General features: G+C 45.2%; 2 protein-coding genes across 3 annotated transcripts in view; both read right to left on the bottom strand.

Moving 5' to 3' along the window:
* The window catches only part of LOC110530137 (homer protein homolog 3), a 35,969-nt gene extending 27,841 nt beyond the window's left edge, over positions 1-8,128 (bottom strand). The window contains exons 1-3 of the mRNA XM_021612980.3: positions 7,810-8,128; positions 7,573-7,713; positions 7,162-7,210 (exon numbers count right to left, since the gene is read on the bottom strand). Of these exons, the coding sequence (XP_021468655.1) occupies positions 7,162-7,184 (23 nt within the window). The 5' untranslated portion in view covers positions 7,185-7,210; positions 7,573-7,713; positions 7,810-8,128. The remainder of the gene's footprint in view (positions 1-7,161; positions 7,211-7,572; positions 7,714-7,809) is intronic.
* A 4,085-nt stretch (positions 8,129-12,213) lies between these two features.
* LOC110530135 (regulator of nonsense transcripts 1) lies at positions 12,214-23,380 on the bottom strand. Of its 2 annotated transcripts, none has more exons than XM_021612976.3 (23): positions 22,908-23,380; positions 22,276-22,412; positions 22,038-22,127; positions 21,568-21,735; positions 21,211-21,391; positions 20,897-21,058; positions 20,692-20,779; positions 20,232-20,330; positions 19,927-20,035; positions 19,681-19,840; positions 19,456-19,574; positions 19,100-19,264; positions 18,712-18,826; positions 18,431-18,574; positions 17,893-18,106; positions 17,437-17,554; positions 17,154-17,310; positions 16,815-16,957; positions 16,416-16,590; positions 16,154-16,235; positions 15,669-16,066; positions 15,431-15,550; positions 12,214-15,277 (listed from the first exon to the last, which is right to left on the bottom strand). In XM_021612976.3, the coding sequence occupies exons 1-22, from the start codon at positions 23,073-23,075 to the stop codon at positions 15,434-15,436; spliced, it is 3,309 nt and encodes a 1,102-aa protein (XP_021468651.1). In that variant the 5' UTR covers positions 23,076-23,380; the 3' UTR covers positions 12,214-15,277; positions 15,431-15,433. The 2 variants fall into 2 exon arrangements, with proteins under 2 accessions (XP_021468651.1, XP_021468652.1); XM_021612977.3 differs by having other exon boundaries at positions 20,695-20,779; positions 22,908-23,275.
* Positions 23,381-23,435: the final 55 nt, after the last annotated feature.

Raw genomic sequence — 23,435 nt, 5'->3', positions numbered from 1 at the left:
CTATAGCCTGGGAAGACAACCAATCTCTGCAAGAGTAGCCTAAGTGTCTTTTCTTTTTCAATAAGTTGTTGTTGTTGGTATAGTCTGGCTTGGGCAATTGTAGTTAAGTGTTGTCTCTCTACCAAGTAGCCTGCTAAATCATTGCTGTTTGAACTGCTGAATGCTCAGTACTTGTGTCTGTGAAGGGTTGAAACATTGACTTGAACTGGTTTCAGGTCAGTTTGAGTAGTAGCTTTGTGATAATTGGTGGGTGTGTCTTTTGGAGGGGGTTGTCTTTCTTCATCTTTGCTAGGTAATCATCAATCAGTGCTGAGCGGCGTGCTGTCCTTCAGTCCCCACATTTTTTGACCTTAACGGAGACATAGATTACCTCAGAGAGCACTGCTACTTCGTCATCTGACTATGTGTTCTCTCATAGTCCAAGAGCATCTGGTCGTGGCGGTGGTGGCAAAAGGATACTAATTTCTCTTCAGTGGATATTTTTTATTTCCCCCCCTCTCTCACCTGTCCATCTCCTCATTTGAATTCCATGCTGCCACTGTCACTTGTCCACTCAAGCTGTTGTTACCTATCACCGACAGGAGGGGTACACTACAAAGCAGGATCAATAAATGAATTAGCTAGCGAACTTCCACAAAATATTTAAAACTAGATATTTTGAGAAAGATAAGCTTGAAATGGGCATGGTCCAATTGACTCAACACCAAAAACACATACGTTTAGATTTCTTAATGAACCAGAAAATCAATAGTTATTTCGGGTTGTTTATCAAAGTTATCTGGTTAACTCATTGAATCTTCTTTGTAGAACACCCCTCTGGTGCCCTTGGAAAGTTGCTCAATGTGTTTGACACCTTGATAAACTAAATTCCTGACGATAGCTCACCACTCATTGTACTGGGCGACTTCAACATCCCGACGCCTGACCTCAATTTCTTTCCACCTCTTTCTTTCCACAACTTTACTCTTTAGACCTCAACTTTTCCCAGTCCCCTCCCACTCACAAGGCAGGCAATGTGCCTCATTTTCTAGAGGCTGTTCGTACTAATCTCCTTGCAAACCCCCTCACCCCATCCTCCAACCCTACCTACTTAGTCCACCTAGCCCACTCAGCCTTCCCAGATGGGCATGCACCATCACATTCTTTGCCCTCTCTCTCCCACCACTCTCTCCTCTTCTATCATATCATCTCTCCCTTCTGCTAAATCTTTTATTTCCTGTTTCCTGTCCCTTTGACCATACTCTCCTCTCCTTCAGAATCCTATGACTCTCACTATCCCCTTTCCTCCAGGCCGGCTCGGCCCTCCCCTCCTGCTGCATGGCGGAGTGACTCACTGCGAGCTCACAGAACAGGGCTGTGGGCAGCTAATCAAAAATGGAGGAAAACTAATTTCCGGAGGACCTATCATCCTTCTACTCTACCTTCTCTTCCTCTGCATGCGCTGCTAAAGCTGCTTTCTATCACTATAAATTTCAAGTTCCTGCCTCCAATTCTCTTCCACCTTCTTCTCATCCTTAATCCTCCACCAGCTCCCCTTTCCTCTATGCAAACGACTTTGTCAACCACTTTCAAAGAAAGGTTGATGACATCCACTCAGCCAACTGAGTCCACTGGTCCCAATTACACAGAACTACCCTATGTCTTGACCTCTTTCTACCCTCTCTCTCCAGCTGAAATCCTTATACCCGTGATGTCCAGCTACCCAACAACGTTCCCACTCGACCCCATCCCCTCCTCCAGACGATCTCTGGAGACCTCCCATTCTTCACTTCCTCCCTGACCATTGGCTCAAGACGGCCAGAGTCGCTTCCCACCTCAAGAAACCAACACTCGACCCCTCTGACTACAGACCAGTGTCCCTTCTTTCTATGCTTTCCAAAACACTTGAGCATGCTGTCTATGACCAACTTTCTTGTTATCTCTCTCAGAACGACATTCTTGACCCTAACCAGTCAAGTTTTAAGACGGCTCACTAAACTGAGACCACTCTCCTCTGTGTTACGGAGGCTCTCTTCTCTGCAAAAGCTGACTCTCTCTCCTCTATTCTCATCCTCCTATATCTACCCGCTGCCATCAACACTGAACCATCACATCCTCTCCACCATCTCAAGGATAGACGTCTCAGACTCTGTACACTCCTGGATTGCATCCTACCTGGCAGGTTGCTCCTACCAGGTGACGTGGAGAGGATCTGTGTCTGCACCACATGCTCTCACTATTGGTGTCCCCCAGGGCTCGTTTCTAGGACCTCTCCTCTTTTCTCTGTACACCAAATCACTCGGCTTGGTGTACACCCCACTTTGCCATACCCACTTTGCCATACCCACGGTTAGCTGAACTGACGCCACTGTGTTCATCCTTCCCAAGTTATCCAATGTCACTCCGCTCCTCAGCACACTTTACTGGCTTCCATTTTAAGCTGGCATCCACTTCAAGACCCTGGTCCATAACTTCAGGCTATGCTCAAACCCTACACCCCAACCCGAGCACCCCGTTCTGCCACCTCAGGTCTCTTGGCCCTCCTACCCTTACAGGGGTCAGCTCCCGCTCAGCCCAGTCAAAACTATTTTCTGTCCTGGTACCCCAATGGTGGAAGAAGCTTCCCCCTATCCCTGCCCATCTTCCAAAAATGTCTGAAACCCTACTTCTTCAAACAAAGAGTATCATAAATAAGACATCTCAGTTTTATTCCCCCACTAACAAAAAAAACGTCGCCAGTTTACTAACTATCGGTTCTGGCAAACAATCATTATGCACACCTGCGTCCCATAATTAGACACAACTCGACTTTATCAATGCCCTGATTAATCCCTCTTTATTTAATCCTCAGTTGTCATCAGTCCTTAGGTGTTATTGGTTTTCTCTCACGTTCAGTATGCTTCCCATGTTTGTTCTTTGTATCTGTTCAGTATTAAACTCACCTTCTGCACCTGTATGTTACAGAATGACACCTCACAATATGGAAGCAGCAGAAGATTCAACGCTCTTCCAGACGGTTAATGAGCAAGGTTACAGTATCTACTCCATAAACACCATGACCAGCTGGCAAAACTGGGTACGTTCTCTAGGTTCTCTATACCTCTTTCAGAGGGCCTCCTACCATGGGTTGTTACAGTGAGCCAGCCCCCCACACTACCCATTCTTCCACCCAGGTCAGGGACTGTCCCTTCCAGAGAAATATGACGATACTCCATCAAAATTCTGTGGCTTCCTACTCCAGTTCTCCCTCTATTTCGCCTATCAGACGAGACCTCCCACCACCGAGAGGTCCAAGGTTGCCATGGTAATATCCCTGCTGGCCAGACGGGCGTTGAAGTGGGCTACGGCCATCTGGGAGAGAGAAAGAGCTGGGTTCCTATGAGAGGTTCATGGCTCTGTTCAGGGCAGTCTTCGACCATCCTCCAGAGGGCAGAGAGGGAGGTGAGCGACTTTTCCAGCACCGGCAGAGGGCCCAGACTGTTGCGGAGCACCTTTCAGACTGTGGCAGCCTCCAGCAGATGGAATGAGCCGCCACTCCGCCCTCTATTCCGCAGTGGACTGCGCAAGGAGGTCCTGACGGAGTTGGCATGTCGGGATGACAACATATCCTTGGACACTCTCATCTCGATGGCCATTTGTCTGGATAACCTTCTTCGGGAGCACCGGTGTACACATCGCCACGCTCCTCCCTCCTATGGCTGTCCTGAGGCAGAGCCTGAACCGATGGAGGTACGGGCCACACACCTCTCCGTGGCAGAGCGGCGTCGCCAGAGACAGCTGGGGCTCTGTTCCTATTGCGGCCAGGAGAGGCACCAGCTTCAGCGGTGTCCGGTGCGCCCTAACCCAGGCAGCCCCGTGATCTTCCATTTCCCAGGTTAGGAGTGAGTACGCCATTATCATCGTTTCCCACCAAACCCTTTATGGTTCCTAGTTCACTGGCTGGCTGTCCCTCAAGTGTTGTCTCTACAGCTCTAGTGGACTCCGGTGCCGCTGGGAACTTCATCGACCAGGGCCTCACCTCCTCCCTGAACTTCATACCCGCTCCTGCTACCTGCCCTCCAGAACGCACGGGGTTAGTGTCACGTCTACTCCCGTCGTCGCCAGTTTACTAAACACCGGTCCTGGCAACCCATCATTAAGCACACCTGGCAACCCATCATTAAGCACACCTGGCAACCCATCATTAAGCACACCTGGCAACCCATCATTAAGCACACCTGGCAACCCATCATTAAGCACACCTGGCAACCCATCATTAAGCACACCTCGACTTTATTAATACCCTGATTACTCCCCCTTTATTTAACCCTCAGTTGTCAGGTGTCATTGGTTTTCTCTCACGTTCAGTACGCTTCCCATGTTTGTTTTTTTGTATTTGTTCAGTATTAAACTCACCTTCTGCACCTGCTTTCTGACTCCCAGCGTATACGTTACACACCGAGTCATTTTAAGATGAACGCACTATCTCGCTCTGGATAAGAGCGTCTGCTTAACAACTAATGTAAAATGTGAGGAGACGAGTATAGGCTATAAAAAAACTTGGATTACGTACGCAGTAAGGTCAAAAGGACTATACCTTGACACGTAGCTGCAGATTGATAGTTGGCCTTTTTCACCCTCATCGTATTCAATTCAAAGCTGTACAAACTATTCAGGACATACACTCCACTGCAGTTAGAGGGTTGATGTTATAAAGTACCCACTAAATCTCATACTGACATGTACGACATTTATATGGGTTTAAGTGTCTGATTTAATGTGTATTGGATGAGTACTAGTGTGTATTATTACAACAACATATGGTAGTGACGATCCCGTCCATTTCGTTGGCTGATGATTGCGATAAGTAAAATAAACCTAGCACAAATATCAACTAGATCATTTATGGATGATTTAAGACATGGGAAATACCAGGTCACTGTGCACATTAAACTGTATTCAAATGAACTCTAGTCTGACCTCTTCGGTGATGAAGGTAAGCAGACACAGGATCAGATTTAAGTTAATGGGTGTTGAATCTTTGCTCTAATTCTATGTGCCAGGATCTCTAAATCGCATGAGTTTTGGTGTAAATTAGCGTAGGACTAACATTCCAACCTCAAGAATCCCAAGTGTACAAAAACAATTAGCTTACAATGACAACTATTGGTTGCTAGCCAGCGTTTTTGCTTTCCAAGTCAAGACTTTTCTTCACATTAACCCTACTGCTAATAACCACTACCACCATCAAAGCAGACCCACAGACTCGCTCTCCCCCTCTCTAAGACACACACATCCCCCGATGGGCTTGTGGACCATTTTTGGCAAACTCCCTGATAAAAACCCTGAGCTGTAATTCTCTGTCTCATCACACAGTAATCCCACTCTTGTCAGCTGATCTCGTGCTTAATAACCAGCTTCTATAAGGCTGGCAGTCACCCCAGGCTCAGACAGACACTGATCAGAGGGTTGGCCAGGCAGGGGACGGAAGCAGTGCTGTGGAACAGAGTCGGACAGAAACGGTAGACTACAAAGTTCGGCAATCTCACTTTGAGACATGGAAATTCAGCGACTACCATGTTGGCACCGAAGCTTCCAGAACATTAGTTTACATATGAGAAAATTGATTGACATTCTGGGTTAGATTGTTATTACCATGGAGCGTTTGGTGCCGAAATTAGGGAAGGGTTTGTTAGCCCAACTTTGACCAGGCATGAGAAATGATCCTCTATGGGGACTGAGCTACACCCACCATCCATCTGATTGGTATTTTGGTCAGTGGGGTTTGTCCTTCAAACCTCTATCATAGGGAGCAACATTACTGGCTCCCGGCTCCACAGGGATCACCCCAATGCGATGAGATCACCCTGCAGAGCCTGAGCCACCGGGACGCCAGGGAGCTGCCTCTTTAACCTCCACACACATTCCTCCAGTGCCAAGGAGGTGTGGCGCTACGAGAGACCTGAGGGCTTGCATCAGGCACAGCGCAAGCCAGATGTTTCAGTGTTTCAGATGACTGTCTCTCTGTGGGAGCTAAATGGCTAACGGATCTCTTTCCAGGATCCACTATTCATCCTTCATATTAAACAGATGGACATGGCTTAGTGGGATGTGCGTACGTACGTGTGCTGTGTGTACCAATGCTGCACAGACAAACACGCACATGCACACGCACACACACACGCACACACACACACACAAATAGTATGTGCACAGTCGCGCACGCACACACAGTCACAATTTCAGGGGGGTGCTCACATTTATATTTGAATTGTTATAGGGGGCCCTAATTTGTACCCTGCACACGGTTTGAAAATATTGATTGGTTTCATTAGATATGCTCCAGCTGTTAAATAGGTGAGCTGAATTCCACCAGGATCGAGGTAGGGAGTAGAATCCGATTTCAGATAATGAAAAACAAGTTTCTGGTGATGGAAATTCCACAACGATGCTTTTCCTATATCTATTATGATTAACAACCACTTTAATTCATGTTCTCTTTTTGTAGAATGGTGTACCACTCCCACTATCAGTTCTAACGGGTTTCTTGGCATAGTATTACAGTAGATTCCTCTCCATGCTGTAAACAGAACAATTTACATGGATGCTTCTGTAGAGGAGATTCTGGTGGCATACTGTGCTGGGCGAGTACTACTCTCCCTGAATGAGTACAGCAATAATAGCCCAACAGTGGCCTTAGAGCAATTACATAAATGTACTGCTCAAATAAGGTAGTGCTGGTCTCTGCAGTACCACTAACATAACATGAGATAAATGGATAAACAGCATAAACACTAACTGGTTTACTTTGTAAATCAAGTTTGAAACCACTTATTATCAATATAACATCAAGAAACAATGAATCTAGTGCGATATTCTCAGATGCAAATCAACATCACTCCAAAACTTGTAAATGTAATTCCAGAGCCATTTGACCTACTTGCGTTGTGATCACAGATCCGTGCACTATCAGACTACTACTCCATAAGACACAAGAGAAGACTCTCTCTCGTCCTGTTGAAGTAGAGGTCCTGTAAGAGTCATAGGCATCCCAAGGTCATTACACCAATACTTTTACTGCCAACTGTTGGGATGGATCTCTTTGGACTTTGTGGTCATTATGCCACCACCGACAACAGACAACAGGGGCTATTGAGTAGGTGTTCAGGAGAGGATATCACCACTGAAATGACAGCCACTTACCTTTCTCGATGGTGTGGATACATCTTATTAGGCAGGAGATGTGTTCTTTCTATGGAAGAAGGAAATTAACACACACTGATTAGTGTTACAAAATGTTTCGGGTGAAAACGTCATCTTGATGTATGCACATCAAGATTATGGTTTCAACAACAAACAATATTTTGACATTAACAGACAACTGGACTAGATAATAATGACCGGGGAAAAAAGTGACCGGTTGGTCAATGTATCAATAGCCTTTCAATTTACAGATCAAGGTTTGTGTACACCAATATTAAAACGAATTGTACCGACTTTTGAAATATGGTCCTGACTGCAGCATAGCCTAAACTTTTCTCTCATAGCAAATTTAGCAGCGGTCCAATGCAATAAGTCAGTGAGAGTTGAATAGTTGTTACTCGAAACACTCACCTCATGTCGTTGTAAAATATTAATGAGATGTATTGATCCAGCTCTAATATGGGCTCCTTTATGTTTTAGAATAGTGGCGCTGAAATCCTTCCTCTCCTGTGTCCGGATACGGATGCTTCCCAATTTACCACCGGAATTTCACTGCAAAGGGCAAGACTTGACTGTGAATAGGCTACTGTGGACATTAGCTGCCAATGAAATGATATGCGCTCTGTCCCTTCACTTGGAAAGGCTTACCACGACGTTGGACATCGATGGCATCACTAAACTGGAGCAACGTGCATCAGTTGCCACAGTCCGGGCGGTCCATCATGTGCATATTTCTCCGATTTTCTTCTCTTTGGCTGTACTTCAGTAACCTTGTTGTAGCGCAGTGCCCCGCGAAGCTCTGGTTCTAGGCTATACTCCTCTTGACGGCTCAATGTGAGACGCAAGCATACAGTGTTATGCACTGGTAGGCTACAAAGTATCGCTACTTTTATATTGGTTACATTTCTTATCCCGTCAAGAACCTCGCGCGGTGCAGCGCTTCATGGTAACGATTTCCTACAGTTGTGTTTATAACCAGTCGATATACCACCACCTGCTGGTTACAGTTTGGTGGTGGGTCAAATTCCATTTCATTTTAATGACAAAACTCGTGCTGTAAACTACTTCATTGTTGACCATAGTCAAATAAATATGGCCTACTTAACACTAATTAAGGCCATACACTATTTAATTTTCACATTGCTCACATTAAAACAAATTCCTTAGCCCTTGTGTGGTGTTGGGGACTGTGGGACCCATTTTCAAAGTTTACTAAAATAAAAATTATACAATTCATTATTGTTTTCAACCTGAGACTCATGGGCCTTGGCACATTTTCTGTAAAATTACACATTTTTATTGAGTGCACACTGTGTACCCCCCTCCCTACACATTTATATTACATATGTGGTATTCGGGTCCACTTGACCCGAGGGTAATAAAAGTGTGGAAAAGTGTGTGTGTAGGTGAAAACAAGTAAAAACTAAACAAAAAGGTTTGCTGTGTGCCTTCACTTTGTCTTCCTCCTCCCTGGGCCTGCTGTTTCAACATTACAGCAAGAATCTGTCTGTCTCCCTGCCCGTCTCCCGCTTTTCTCGCACTCTTTACCCTTGGTAGTGTGTGAAACTACACAATGTCTTGCGGGATCCTGCACAATGTTATTACTTAATGTTAATACATTATTTCAAATTTTTATTTTTTATATATATTTTTTTACAACATATCTAAATAATGTATTATCCCACATTCGACCCCAGCCAGGTGCAAATTGGGGGAGGGACATAAATAAATAGCTTTGCATGTGTGGCTCCTTACCACAATCAATCAGTATGGCAAAAATAATCTCTGCTCAGAGGGCCTTAGAAATATTTTTTTGCAGAGAGAGAAGCTGGTGTGGAAGGAGCGTCCTTCCTCTTTGGAAGATGAAAAATCTTCCGAATATGAGGATCATGTCTCTGTCAATTCGGAGTCTGACAGTGAGTTGGAAGGAGAGGATGAGATTGACCCTCAGCCAGTCCAGGACCAGCCCGTCAGCAACCAGATTATCAGCAGCCTGAAGGAGAAGAAATACAGACGTAAAAAAAAACGGTGAAATTGAATGGTCTTCTTGCTCAAGGAATGAGCATGGCTGCCAATGTGATAAGGATGCAACCAGGACCGACGCGGATGGAGGTTACTTATGTGCAGGACATAGTCTTCTTTTGAACTGTTCATCCCAGAAACCATCCAGAAAATAATTCTGGGCTGCACTAATATGGAGGGAAGGCGTGTTATTGGGGAGAGATGGACCAAACTCATTTACATGCATACTTTAGGGTTGTTATCCTTGTTGGTGTTTTCAGATCCAATGTGTAATCCACAGAATCCATGTGGGATGCAGAAACTGGCAGATAACTTTTCCATGCAACGTCTCTGGAAAACTTCCACATTATTTCCAAGATTATCCGCTTCGATAACCGAGACATCAGACCAGCTCATACAACGTGCACATTTGTCATCTGGATGATGTTGAACCCAGATTGGGACGGAGGGAAGCTCCAGAGGAGACAGCTTTCTCAAGGAGCTGGGCAAGGCATTGGTCAGACCTACAATCCAAGGACCAGAGCTTCTGCAGCCATCGTGAGGAGGATTCATGAGAAGGATGCTGGTGCCCCATCCACCCGGCCCACAGAACCAACAACTCCAATACCGGAAGTAAGTGTGTGATGTTTCATATGTGTGTGTGTGTGTGTCTGACTCTCCTACTTTGGTCTGCTGTAACTACAGTTGAAGTCGGATGTTTACATACATCTTAGTCAAATACATTTAAACTCAGTTTTTCACAATTCCTGACATTTAATCCAAGTAAAAAATTCCCTGTTTTAGGTCAGTTAGGATCACCACTTTATTTTAATAATGTGAAATGTCAGAATAATAATAGAGAGAATGATTTATTTCAGCTATTGTTTCTTTCATCACATTCCCAGTGGGTCAGAAGTTTACATACACTCAATTAGTATTTGGTAGCATTTCCTTTAAATTGTTTAACTTGGGTCAAACATTTTGGGTAGTCTTCCACAAGCTTCCCACAATAAGTTGGGTGAATTTTGGCCCATTCCTTCTGACAGAGCTGGTGTAACTGAGTCAGGTTTGTAGGCCTCCTTGCTCGCACACGCTTTCTCAGTTCTGCCCACACATTTTCTATAGGATTGAGGGCAGGGCTTTGTGATGGCCACACCAATTCCTTGACTTTGCTGTCCTTAAGCCATTTTGTCACAACATTGTGTATGTTTAGGGTCATTGTCCATTTGGAAGACCCATTTCTTCCTGACTGATATATTGAGATGTTGCTTCAATATATCCACAATTTTCCTGCCTCATGATGACATCTATTTTGTGAAGTGCACCAGTCCCTCCTGCAGCAAAGCACCCCCACAACATGATGCTGCCACCCCTGTGCTTCACGGATGGGATGGAGTTCTTCGGCTTGCAAGCCTCCCCATTTTTCCTCCAAACATAACAATGGTCATTATGGCTAAACAGTTCTATTTGTGTTTCATCAGACCAGAGGACATTTCTCCAAAAAGTACAATCTTTGCCCCCATGTGCAGTTGCAAACCGTAGTCTGGCTTTTTTATGGTGGTTTTGGAGCAGTGGCTTCTTCCTTGCTGAGCGGCCTTTCAGGTTATGTCGATATAGGACTCGTTTGACTGTTGTATCGGTTTCCTCCAGCATCTTCACAAGGTCCATGCTGTTTTTCTGGGATTGATTTGCACTTCTCGCACAAAAGTATGTTCATATCTAGGAGACAAAACGCGTCTCCTTCCTGAGCGATATGACGGCTGCGTGGCCCCATGGTGTTTATAAGTGCGTTCTATTGTTTGTACAGATGAACGTGGTACCTTCAGGCATTCAGAAATTGCTCCCAAGGATGAACCAGACTTGTGGAGGTCTACAATTTTTTATCTGAGTTCTTGGCTGATTTCTTTAGATTTTCCCATGATGTCAAGCAGAGGCACTGAGTTTGAAGGTAAGCCTTGAAATACATCCACAGGTACATCTCCAATGGACTCAAATTATATCAATTAGCCAATCAGAAGCTTCTAAAGCCATTGCATAATTTTCTGGAATTTTCCAAGCTGTTTAAAGGCATTGTCAACTTAGTGTATGTAAACGTCTGACCCACTGGAATTGTGATACAGTGAATTCATTTGTCTGTTAACTGTTGGAAAAATGACTTGTGTCATGCACAAAGTAGATGTCCTAACCGACTTGCCAAAACTATAGTTTGTTAACAAGAAATGTGTGGAGTGGTTGAAAAATGAGTTTTAATGACTCCAACCTAAGTGTACGTAAACATCTGACTTCAACTGTATATATGTGAGTGAGTGAGATGTTAGTAAAATTCCTGAACTAAGTGTTTTCATCATTCTAAATGAAGCCGGTAGCAACAAGAAGCAGCGCTGTAATGTGTGGACCCAAGGACAGGAAGACACAGTACACATGCATCAAGTGCAAGAAATACATATGCAACACACACAGTAAAACTCTGTCCCTCATTTGGTGTAGACAGGCCTTCATTTGTGGTGTAGACCGGCCTGTGTTCAATGGGGCTCGTTTATCATTTCCATAAAATACAAAAATTTGTCCTTCCAATTTGTTCAGTTCAAAGTAATAAACATTAGTGATGAAAACCTTGTTTCACTTATATTTGTTCAAGATAAACATGATTTATTCCACCCGTCATGATTTTCATAGATATTTGCCAAAAAATGTGCGCTTTTATTGATAAATGTGATCCAGCAGATGTAAATATGAACCATGTATGCTGTCGCTATTGCTTCTAATTTATATAAGGCAACATCTAAGTATGAAGTATTTTTACGTAAATTGTTATGGTCCATCAGACCCGCGAACATTAAGTGAATATCAAGAACACCACACAAGGGTTTACAATGATAGGCTAACGAGGACAACAATTCTGAAGTCCACATGTAGGCCTAAGCTTGAGTTTTGGGTTCCGCAATAACCTAGATGTCAAGGGGGGGCCTAGATGTCAAGTCTTTAAAGCTCAGTGCTGACAGCAGTTGAGTTAATCATAATTCCAGTGATTCGTTAAAGAAGTTAAATCACTTAAAATGAACGAAAAGAAGCAACCTTTATTTTTCAAAGATTTTGCAAGGATGATATTTCAGTGAGCGACACAGATGACCAAAATAACTACAATCATATTCAAACTATTTCCACAGAGAAAGAAATATCACTTTGCTCACATCAATACAAAACCCCCTCAGAGGCAAATAATACTAAGATCAGACAGGCAGGGGGGGGGGGGTTTGGCTATTTTGTCCGAATTGAAGGTTCTTTGCATTCTAAATTCCCTGTACCTCATGGGGCACTCAAAAGTGATGTTGTTTGCTCATCTTCAAACACAGTTCAAATGATAATTTGCTGATAATTAATCTACTTGAATTTCAATGCTCTGCATTTAGTTGTAGCAACATTTCCTTTCTCTTCAGTAGTTCCCCCTTTGAAATTATAGGCCGATTTCATAAAGGAACAACAAAAATACATGAATGTTTAGTGATGAAACCTGCCAATTGATGTGTACTATTGAATGGCACATACACAGTTTGTCAGATAGGGATAGTTGTCACGGGAAAATAACAGATTTTCATAATTTATCTGAGGGTAGTGGTTAATGTCTATAAGATACCAAAATATCTGATATCTGTAAGTACAAACATTTAGTCAGAATGGGTGGCATCTTAAACATCTTTCCACAGGTGTTCATAACAGACTGTTTAACCACGTCACTAGCATACAACTATGACTTGTGAAAATCGTAGCCTCTCACGACTCAGCAGAATGACATGAAAAATGTCAAATTATACTTAATTATCACAAGCATGGAAGGAAGGGTACCACAATTACTGAGTGATGGTTACACACATTTCATATCAGAGTGAAAGATCTCAGACCTAAAACGAACATGGCAGCAGCGCTAGACTTGGGCAGGAGCTCACCGGAGTGGAGACCCGGCACCTAAAATGTTCTACCGCTTGAACTGCTGTACCTCTTATAGAATATTTGCTCAAAAGTATTGTGGAGTCCTGCTAGGCTTGGGCGATATACCGTATACCAGGATATTTCAAAATACAGACAGTATGATTTTCAATACTGCCCACAGTATGGGTGGGAGGGTTTGTGGTTATTATTGTTTTGAAATAGCGCCCCTTGTGTGCACTTCCGGTAATACCGTATACCCCAGTATGGTACAGAAACTGTAAGAAAATCTGGATACCGCCCAACCCTAGCTCCTGCACATAAATATAAGCAGTACCGGCACACAAAATAAGTACCGGCACCTATTTCTGTCCAAGTCAAGCACTGCATGGCAGGGAAGTGACAGAAATAGGACTTACACAAAATACTACTTTACATGTGGGAAACTTTACCATCAATGATACAAACAACATCAACATCTTCTCTCTGTGTGAGACAGGGTAGGCCTACTACATGTTTGAAGATGTAGGTATTGGCGTTTTCATCAAAACTAAAGGACATTCAGAGGGCAAAAGTCAAATGTCAACTTCAACTGGAAAATACAGTTCACGCAATCTACTACATCCCCCAACATTTTTTAAAGGGGGCAAGATGTGGTGGGGGCTAGACAAATCTACACCACACCCTTTAAAAATGGGCACTAAATAAAAACTACCTGTGTTTACAACACCAACGTGGACCAAAATGAATTCACGTCCTCTGGCAGACAGAAATGCCTCCCATCTGTCAATTTCAGTTATCTTTTTCATATGGGGCCAATGATAGCCAGCACTGAATACCTACATTTAGAAGGTGCCAGACGCTTCCAACCTTCCTTTGTAGTCAGTTATACTTCAAGACTTCCAGTCTTATGACTGTAGTATTCACAAGCTTCATGTCTAGAACCTCTCTGAACATAAATTCATGTTCCCATGTGAAGCACCTCTTATCTGAAGCTAGGCGAATCATGACCAATAAAAGGAAAACATGATTTAATACAGAATTTCATGTTTAAACTTAGGGCTCTAGGGTTAACTCCCCCCCTTACTGTGGGGTTAATGAATTGTAGCCATGGAAAAGATGTGTCCTACAAGCACTTTCATGTCTGTGGAGCTGTGATGCTTTTTAAACTAATAACCTGGATGTTATTTAGAAGATCAAGTGATAGCTGCTTGAATCGATTACAATCAGTTGGTTATGATATTCTTTTTACTCTTTTTGTACGACAGAACGATACACAGCAGGAAAAAAATGAAAACTTGTCTCGCAAACTACCACATTGGATCTCGAGACAATAATGTCTTCCTTTAATAGTTTCCAAGAGCCATTCTACCACTTTTCCTTAGTAGACCACCTTGAGAAAGACCCAAGCGGAAAGCCAGCGAAATTCACAAGCTTCTTATTTCAGAACCTCTGCGACGACAGACCTCGTGTAGAAAACTTTCCAACTCAAAGCTGAAAAAGATGAACGGTCAGAATCCTTTCCCGACTCCTGCACCATTTGATTCCGCTTGAGATGTTCCACCAAGACCTCTTGGTCCGCACGAGCACTCTCCTCTCTCCCCCTCTCTCAAACATGTTCAAATGCAGAGCACGGTTCAACTTTGATGTTAGAAATTTTCCCAAATCGACTGACTGCTTCCCCCCCCCCCCCCCCTCTGGCTGGCAGGAGACGGTTTTGTGGATTGAGCTTGAAGGGTTGTGTTAGAACTCCTCTTCTCAGTCTCTCTGCTCCAAGAGCAAGGAACTCAGCCAACTAACTGGTGATCCCGGGAGGCGGGGAGATGTGACTCCTGTGTCCCCCAAGAGGATCCACAACCTTCGTCCCTCAAATCATCACCGAAGGTCCCGTCTCTCCGATGGCGCTACTTCCGACGTATGCTGCTTCTCCTTTTTCTCCATGTCTCCGTGTGCGAGCAGGGCCTCCTCTCTCCCTCCCTCCCACTCGCTCGGCCTGTCCAGCTCAACCCCCATTTTGCTCTCACTCTTGTGATTGGTTGGTCTCTCTCGGTCTCTCTCCTGTTGCTTTCACACAGTGGTGCTTCAGTTGTAGCCGTGGAAAACGGGTATCCATGTTTCTTTTTTTGATTTTACCCAGATTAAAATGCAGGCGAACTAAGCTCAGCACAGGCTTAGCTCCTTTTCCCACGACCTAAGAGTAAAATAAAAACAAAAGATAATTGTAATACCCTGATAGAGAGCTTCTGGTATCCTACTTACTCCACCTGATAACATCTTACAGTAACTGTTGGTTTAGCTCATAGAATGTACAGTGCAAAAAGTTCACAGATAACTGTCGTCTTACACTCTAGTACTGGGACAGTCCAGTCACGCCATGTTGATAGGCTCGTTCACCCTGGTAGGTGGAGTCTTGGGAGAGGGCCACGTCAATCTGGGACTTGAACTCATCGCCAAGGTAGCTGTCCTGTAAGGAAAACAACAAAGGAGAAGCTTTTAGCCTGCTGATTTTCATGCCTGTATGTCTACGTCAGACCTATAAAGTCTGCTAAAAGATGAATATGTAAAGGGTTCTGCTAACTTACCTGGGAGAGTTCAGGCTGGGACAGGCCAGGCTGGCTCATCTGGGAGGGCTGGCTCATGGTGATGTAGCCCTGTGTGAGGGGTCCCTGGGAGAAGGGCTGGGAGCCCAGGTCCTGGCTGGCCTGGCTGCCACTCATGTGGCCGTGCTGCCCGTTGCCCCCGCCATGGCTCGCCATACCACGGCTCCTCTGGCGCCCGCCTCGTGCCCCTCCGCCCGCCTTACCCTTCATACCTCCGCCACGGCCTGCTTGGGGGCCGTTGACCTGGCCCAGGTAGCCTGGCGGGGGCATGGGGGGCATGACCAGGTTGAAGGGGATGGGGATGTTCAGAGAGGCCATGGGGCCTGGGCCAATCATGCCAATCTGGTCGTGGGTCTGGAAGTACATGTTGGATGTACGTGCTGAAGGGAGAATAAAAAGAGACAATTTTTAGACAGCGGCAAAACAAGTACAAAGACACAAGTTTACAGTTTGACGTCGCCTCTCACCAGTGCTGCTGCGGTCATACACAGATCCAGGAATAAGAGCTTCCCTGGCATCATACATGGCTGTGCTCATGAAACGGCCCCCCTGAAAAACCCACACATAGAAAAAAACACTTCACTAAGTCGAAACAGAAGCTGACGCACGTTCTTTTTTTAATAGCGGTGTACCGTCTACACTAAAGTAAAATCAGGAAAAACAGCGCACCGCGTAAACATGTACACGGTCAGACACACGCGCGTGTTCAAGGGGCCGGACAAGACTCACAGGGTTGACGGCGTTGACCAGCTTGCGAGGCTTGCTGAACTGCATGAGGCTCTCCCTCAGGTTGTTGAGGGGTCCCTCCACCAGAACCTTCTGCTCCTTGTAGTAGTTGAGAAGGTGGTTCCACAGAGGCTGCTTGGACAGGGCCTTGGGGTTGCCCACGATGATAACCCCATACCTACACACACACATATATACAGTCCCTTTACTGTCAGAGTAATGATCATTTGTGAATCATCACAGCAAAAAGTTGGCATAACGCCAAAGGCAAACATTGAAATAGTCTTGCAAAAGATATATATTTTTTTAAAGACAGGATAATAAGATGTTTCAAAATATCTGTTGAGCATCAGGAGACCGAGGGAGGAGAAGAGGGACTGCACATGTCCTGGTGTTACTTACCTGGCCCTGGTGAGAGCCACGTTGAGACGTCGTGGGTCGTTGAGGAAGCCGATGCCCTGGTGCTCGTTGGCTCTGACACAGGACAGGATGATGAAGTCCTTCTCTCTGCCCTGGAAGGCATCGACACTGGCTATCTCCACCTCCTGGGGACAGCCAAGAGACAGAGAAACTATGAACTAGTACTGTTCCAATCACCATCTGGCCTCCACTTAAAAACAGTAAAGGTAGACATTTTTCTTTCTTTTTAAAGTCACTGCAGAAAGCACTACAGACTTGAGTGCCACAGTGGCGTGCCATTATTTTATGTTCTTTCTCCCTAACCCTGTGAGAATGCTGTACCTGATAGAGCTTGGTGTGGAGAGAGCCACTGAACTGCATGTACTGCACCAGGTAGGACCTCTGGCCCTCGTAGGGGGTGATGATGCCTATCTGGTCAGGCTTGGCCCCAGCCTTTAGCAGCCTAGTGGTGATCTTCTCCACGTTGGAAGCCTCAGTTCTGTACACAGAGAGAAAGAGAAAAGAAAAGCTTATTCATTAAAAAAATATATATAATAATACACTTTTTATGAAAGAAGTCTGTCTGTTTGGTCAAAAATGACAAATGCTTCCATTTGTCAAATACCTGTTTAGATAGGAGGTTCCGGAGCTTGCGATTTCCTCCTGGCCCTGGGTCACATAGAAGAACATGGGCTTGTCTGGCTGTGGCCACTGGAAGTCAAAGCCTTTCTTGATGCGGTCAGCTGTATAAATAAAAGAAAGGGGTCAAGATGGGGAGAGTTAGCGCATTTACATGAAGGTTAATCCAGAATTAAGTGTAGAAGCCAGTGACATGTTTTAGCTTTGTTTTCCACCTTGTGCAAACTTAGTAAAAAACTTGCTGTTATAAAGCAATACACGATTGTTCTGTTTTCTTGGTCTTTTCGAGACAGATTATGTAAACTGCCCATCTAGCTAGTAGACAGCAGGGAGTCCATTCCAGGCTTGATGGCCAAGCACATCAGCAGAACAAGCTAACCCTAACCTCTGTTTGTGAGGGTTCTACACAATGGCCCCTAACCCTTCTCCCTCAGTGACTTACCCGCGGTGACTCCGTTCTGCAGGGAGCCCTCGTAGAAGATGTTGGAGGGGAAGGCGCTGAGGGCCGGGTGCATACGGTACTGCACCTGCAGACGGATGGGCCTAATGCCCAGCACCACCAGACGCTCAAACAGGGACTGGGACAGGCCCGCTTTGGCTGCCTTCTTACACATCACTACTGGACCCAGCTGGCAGTGGTCTCCCACCAGAATCAGCTGGAGAGAAACAGACCGAGAAATCCTAGATTTAGTATGAACAGAAAGGTCATTCCAATTCAAATCCAATGTCGTGTGGTTTGGGAACTAGCATTGGGTGTAGGTAGTGTGCCTCACTCAGTGTTCTGCACCTGCAACAATGTTGAATTCAACCAAGCACAGACACCTGCAGGCAATAAATGGCACTACACGTTTCCATCAGCAACAACTTTTGATAAACATTCTGTACAAGAAACAGAGAAAAGTTGGGGCCTGTCATTGAACTAAGTGACTGGGCATCATTTTTCTTAGAGGTTTGAGATTTCTTAAGAGACTGAGACGTACCTGTTTGGCCCCCAGTATGACAGGCACCATGCACTCGGGCTCAGTGGCCTGCGTGCTCTCATCAATGAGGATGGAGCGGAACTGCATCTTGGCCAGGCGGGGGTCTCCTGCCCCCACACAGGTACAGCAGATCACATCAGCATTCTGAGGAGCAAAGATGGGAGTGAAGGGAGACGTGGTCAGTGATAATCAACTTGAGGAAGTAGATATTTATTCACAGTGGAATTAAGACATTTGAAGGACTTTGTTTTAAGGGAGTGTGGAAAAGGAGCAGGCGTTACCGTGAGTAGTTCCCTCTCGGCGGTGCGCTTCAGGGCCCTGTAGCGCTTCTCATCAGAGGAGGACAACTCCCCAGTCTCGTCCTTCAGCTGCTGCAGCTTCTGAAGCTCTGGTATACTGCACACAAATACAGCAAAACACAAACTGAGAAAACAGTGCTCTTTACTGTGCTGAAATTATGTAGCCTATAATGAAGGCTAACGTGCAGAAAAGCTGTAAGACAGAGGAAAGACCTCGGGAACATGACCTGCGCATCTATGCTTCCAAACTGAGGCAACTCTCGTGGCCCAAAGCCAAGTTCTCAAGTGGAATCGATCCTTTGTCTCTAGTTAACAGGACACCTGATGAGATAAAGATACCATTCCTCCCCGGGCAGCAGTCCCAGGTTACCTGTCCATGTTGCGGATCTGGTTGTGCAGAGCCAGGAAGGACACGGGGGAGTCGATGGCCTCTCTGCTCTTGGCACAGAGCCTCACCACCTTCAGGCCCGACATGTGGATCTTCTCAGTCAGCTGGTCCACAGCGATGTTGCTGGGAGCGCACACCAGCACTGGCCTGAGGAAACACACACAACTGGTGTTAGGGACGGATAAAAGGGGCTTTTATTAACCCTTTGGTTGCTCAACTGAGAACAATGTGTCATTTGCAATGATGACCTCTACCACCACTAATGTAGTCACTATTGTAGTGGAAGTTGTTTACTAAGTATTGTGTATAGTGTCCCCTATTAAGTGAGCACATCTTACCCGTTGCCCTGTCTGGCCAGGTGGTAGACTACAGTGGCAGAGGTGACCGTTTTCCCCGTGCCAGGGGGCCCCTGAATGAGACTGAGAGGACGCTGCAGCACGGTCTTCACAGCATACACCTACGTGATGACACACGACGTTGGCATCTGGCAAACGGTCAGCGAACGTGATCGTCGAAGGAATAACTGAAATATACTCATAGATTCTGTCTATGATAACACCCACCTGTGAGTGGTTGAGGTCAGGCAGGCCCTGGGCGGTGAAGCGTTTGGGCAGCTGACACTTGATGACCACGTCCTCCACCTCGTGACCCAGCAGCTTGTGGTAGATGTACCCGGACACAGAGGTCTCGTCCACGGCAAAGGTCTTCAGGGCACTCTGCATCCTGGAGGATGCAAACAAGTCCCCGTGTCAAGCCAGCTGAGCCCAACCCATTGCATCACATATTGATTTGTGTCAGAAGATTCCTACCTGTCAAAAGAGGTGGACTTCCACACAAAGTCAACCTGAAAGTTATGTGGTACTTCCACGGGAGCCCCAGCACTGCTCCTCAGCTCGATGGCTATCTCGTCGCCATAGTCTATTAGGGAAGGATTAAGGACAATACACCACAAAACCTTACACCTATTCCTCCCAGAAACTAATGTGGCGATACTGTGGTGCTATTGAAAGGATAACGCCAAACAAAGAAACAATTACGTCAATCAATTGGGCGGCAAACAAGATGCTGAAGAGTAAAAGATAGCAACGTTACAGCATAGCAATGAAAAGGATACTGTCTGGTACTTTGATGACATGTCCAATACCCTTCCAGAGTGGGGCAAGATCTCCCTTATACCTCAGGCAAATTTCATCACCCTGCATCAGGCGCATGTCTACAGAAATACAGAGAATGAAAAGAGGGACAGCAAGGGAAAGGGAATTAGCTTATGAAAGGCACAATATAGAATTGATAGATTTTGGAACATTCATCATACAAAAATGTAATCGTACATGCACACATACATACACATATTATATATATATATATGTATATGTATATGTATATATATATATATACACATACATACATATATATATACACATACATCTGAACATATATATATATATATTCAGACTTAGACTAGAAGACAGGCCAGCATGCGCGTCAGGGAGAATGTAAGGGGAGGTTGTGGCCGGAATGGAATGGACATGGACCACGTGACGTTGATGGAGATGAACAAAAAAAGGAATTACCACCTGAGTCCGTCTTGGGAAGGCTGAAATAAGCAATCCGCTTTTTATTGAGTCCCAAGTCCCACCTGACAGTTATATTGTCTTGGGTCTGTGAAACAAACAGACGAGAGAACGATCAATCAAACATGTAAAACCAAAACTGCTTTTACATCCAAAAGCAGGAAGCGCTAGCCTGAACAGTCCGGCAGAACACAGTTGGTCTTACCTGGGACTCTTTGAGTTTCTTATCGTAGTCGGCCTCCAGTTTGACCAGGGGGCCAAATATGTTCTGGTACTGGTAGGCATCCTCATAGCGCAGCAGCACGTGCTGAGGCTCCTCGTCCACGCCAGGCTTCTCAAGGTCTTCCAGAGTGGCTGTGGGGTTTTCCTGAAGACACCAAGACAGATTGATACAGTCAAACAACAACTAAAAGAGTGCTGCTCTGTAATTGGCTTTTATATCAAAAGGACCAAAGTAGTAGGCCACTGGCCTGTAGCAAATTGCTGGTTAACTTATGCTAAATAAGGCATCTCATAAACCTTCCAGAGCTCCTCCAGCTTATTGATCTGCTGGGCGGTGATCTGGCGGGCCCGAAGCTGTTCCTGTTCTGAGGGGATCTTCACCAGCCAGGAGAGGAAGCAGCGGTCCTGGATCAGCGGCTGCCACTGGGAGCTGTCCCAGTTGATGTCTTTCAGACTGCTCTGACTGGCACATGGCTGCCTGCATTACCAAAACACACACATTACGCCTATCAACACACTCTATTACAAAATCTCTTTGATTCAATGATTAGAGCCACTGGATCTGGGTCTGATAAGGCCCAAGAACAGGGCATCTGATCATTGTGATACAGAATGGTATAAAGAAGGTTAACAAACACCATAGATCTGCTTTACCTGCAAAGCAGTACCACCACAGAGTCGGCCTTGGCGGGGATGAACCCCAGGAGAAAGACGTTGCGACAGCCACAGTTGTAGCACTCTAGTACCGTCTCCCCCAGAGGACCGTCCTTGTGCAGAGTCACCTCCTTGGACTTTGCTCTGACCAGGTGGTTCACAATGTGACTGAGATGGTAGATGAGAGAAAAAGCACAAAAATGTATGCGCTCACTACCGTAAGTTGCTCTGAATAAGAACGTCTGCTAAATGACTCAAATGTAATTGTGAAATGTAGGTATATCAACATTTCAGGTAAATGTCTTTCTGACCCATGTTAAAATGGTACAAGTCAATTCAGTCTCCATTTGCATCACATTTCTACTTCATGTGTGCAGCCTCCCACATCGAGTAGACAACAACTACATTTAGCTAAATACACCACAGATGGAAGGTCAACAACCGCCCGTTGGTTGGTCTTTGAAGCCTACCTGCCAGACGTATTGCCGCGTCCATTGCAAAACCACTTCTTGCTGGTGTTGCAATACACCACGCATGCCGGATCGTGAATACCACAGTAACTGGGCGAAGGAAAGAAATAACACAATGACAACTTTAATATTGGTGTTCATAGCAAGGTAACGTCGGATAAAACAAGCTATCAACACTTCAAACCTCTTTTCTTTATCTGTCCGTCCGACAGAACTAAAAAGTATTTCTGAACATTACCTGCATGCATGGACTGGGAGGTCTTTAGTATAATAGGTGTCCTCCTCGTCTTCTTCAAAGTTCAACTCTGCAAGGAGTTGACTTGCTTTTACAACAGAGTCTTCCCCATTCTGCAGAACTCCATCAGGCCCATTCACCTGGAGAGTAACGTGGACATTTAAAGACAGTGGCAAAAATGTAAACCTGGAAAAGGTGCATTTGACAGCTAGTTAGATAACTTGCTATCACATGCACTTGCTGTAGCAAACTCGCAGCAGCTAGCTAGTAACGTTATGCCTACTATCTAAAGCATGCCAACTACCTGTTGTGACTGTCATGCAAATAAATGGTTTCAGTCATGGCTACCTTATCAAGAAAACGACAGACTGCTCGTCAAATACTCCTGGTGTCCATCTCAGAACGCATATTAACTCATGTTAGCATGCTAAATCATTATGTAAACATTCTGGCTAAGCTAATTCGTTAGCCAGCTGCGTGGCCTGTGGGGCAGATGCATGTGTTTTCTATGTAGCTCGAAAGCTAGCTATGCTAACCTAGCAGCTTCTGCTAACTAACTAGCTAGCTAGATCCATATTAAGAACGCTGTTAGCGAGCTAGTTTGCCCCACAACATGCAACAATTACTCCACGAACCTGGTTGTCCAACTGACTCTGCGTCTGGCCTGTTTGAGTCTGGCTCGGTAGGGTAAAATCTGTGAACTCATATTCCGAACCCTGGGTATCTGCTCCAAGCAAGTCGGCTTCCTCGGTGTCCAGGAACGTGAGAGTCTGCGAGCTCGGCCCGTACGCCTCAACACTCATGTTCTCCACCAACAGTGATATTTCAGAATGATATTTTAGGTACAGTAGCTAACTCAGCAATGTGTAGATATCCCTGTCAAAAGTGTACTTGAACAAATGTCGAAAAACCTGCGCAAATGAATAAAGAACTGACGAGATCGAGAGCCTCAACTCCCACTCGAAATAATGACGTATCACCTTGCACCGCAGAACAAATGCATGGAGCACAGGAGTGTCCATGACGTTTACACAAAAGTCTATATTTTTCACCATCCTTGATTAGGCCCACTGTACAGTCCACGGAGCTTTATGGCACTGTCAGAAATGGTTTAGCACAAGTGCTTACCCTTCCTGATAATATTATGTCAGATGACATTCAAC

Source organism: Oncorhynchus mykiss, chromosome 8 (assembly GCF_057628025.1).
Source record: "Oncorhynchus mykiss isolate SJ-2025 chromosome 8, ASM5762802v1, whole genome shotgun sequence".
In the NCBI taxonomy this organism is placed as follows: Eukaryota; Metazoa; Chordata; class Actinopteri; order Salmoniformes; family Salmonidae; genus Oncorhynchus; species Oncorhynchus mykiss.
Note: the sequence above shows the minus strand (reverse complement) of the source record. Positions and strands in the feature narration are given on the sequence as shown.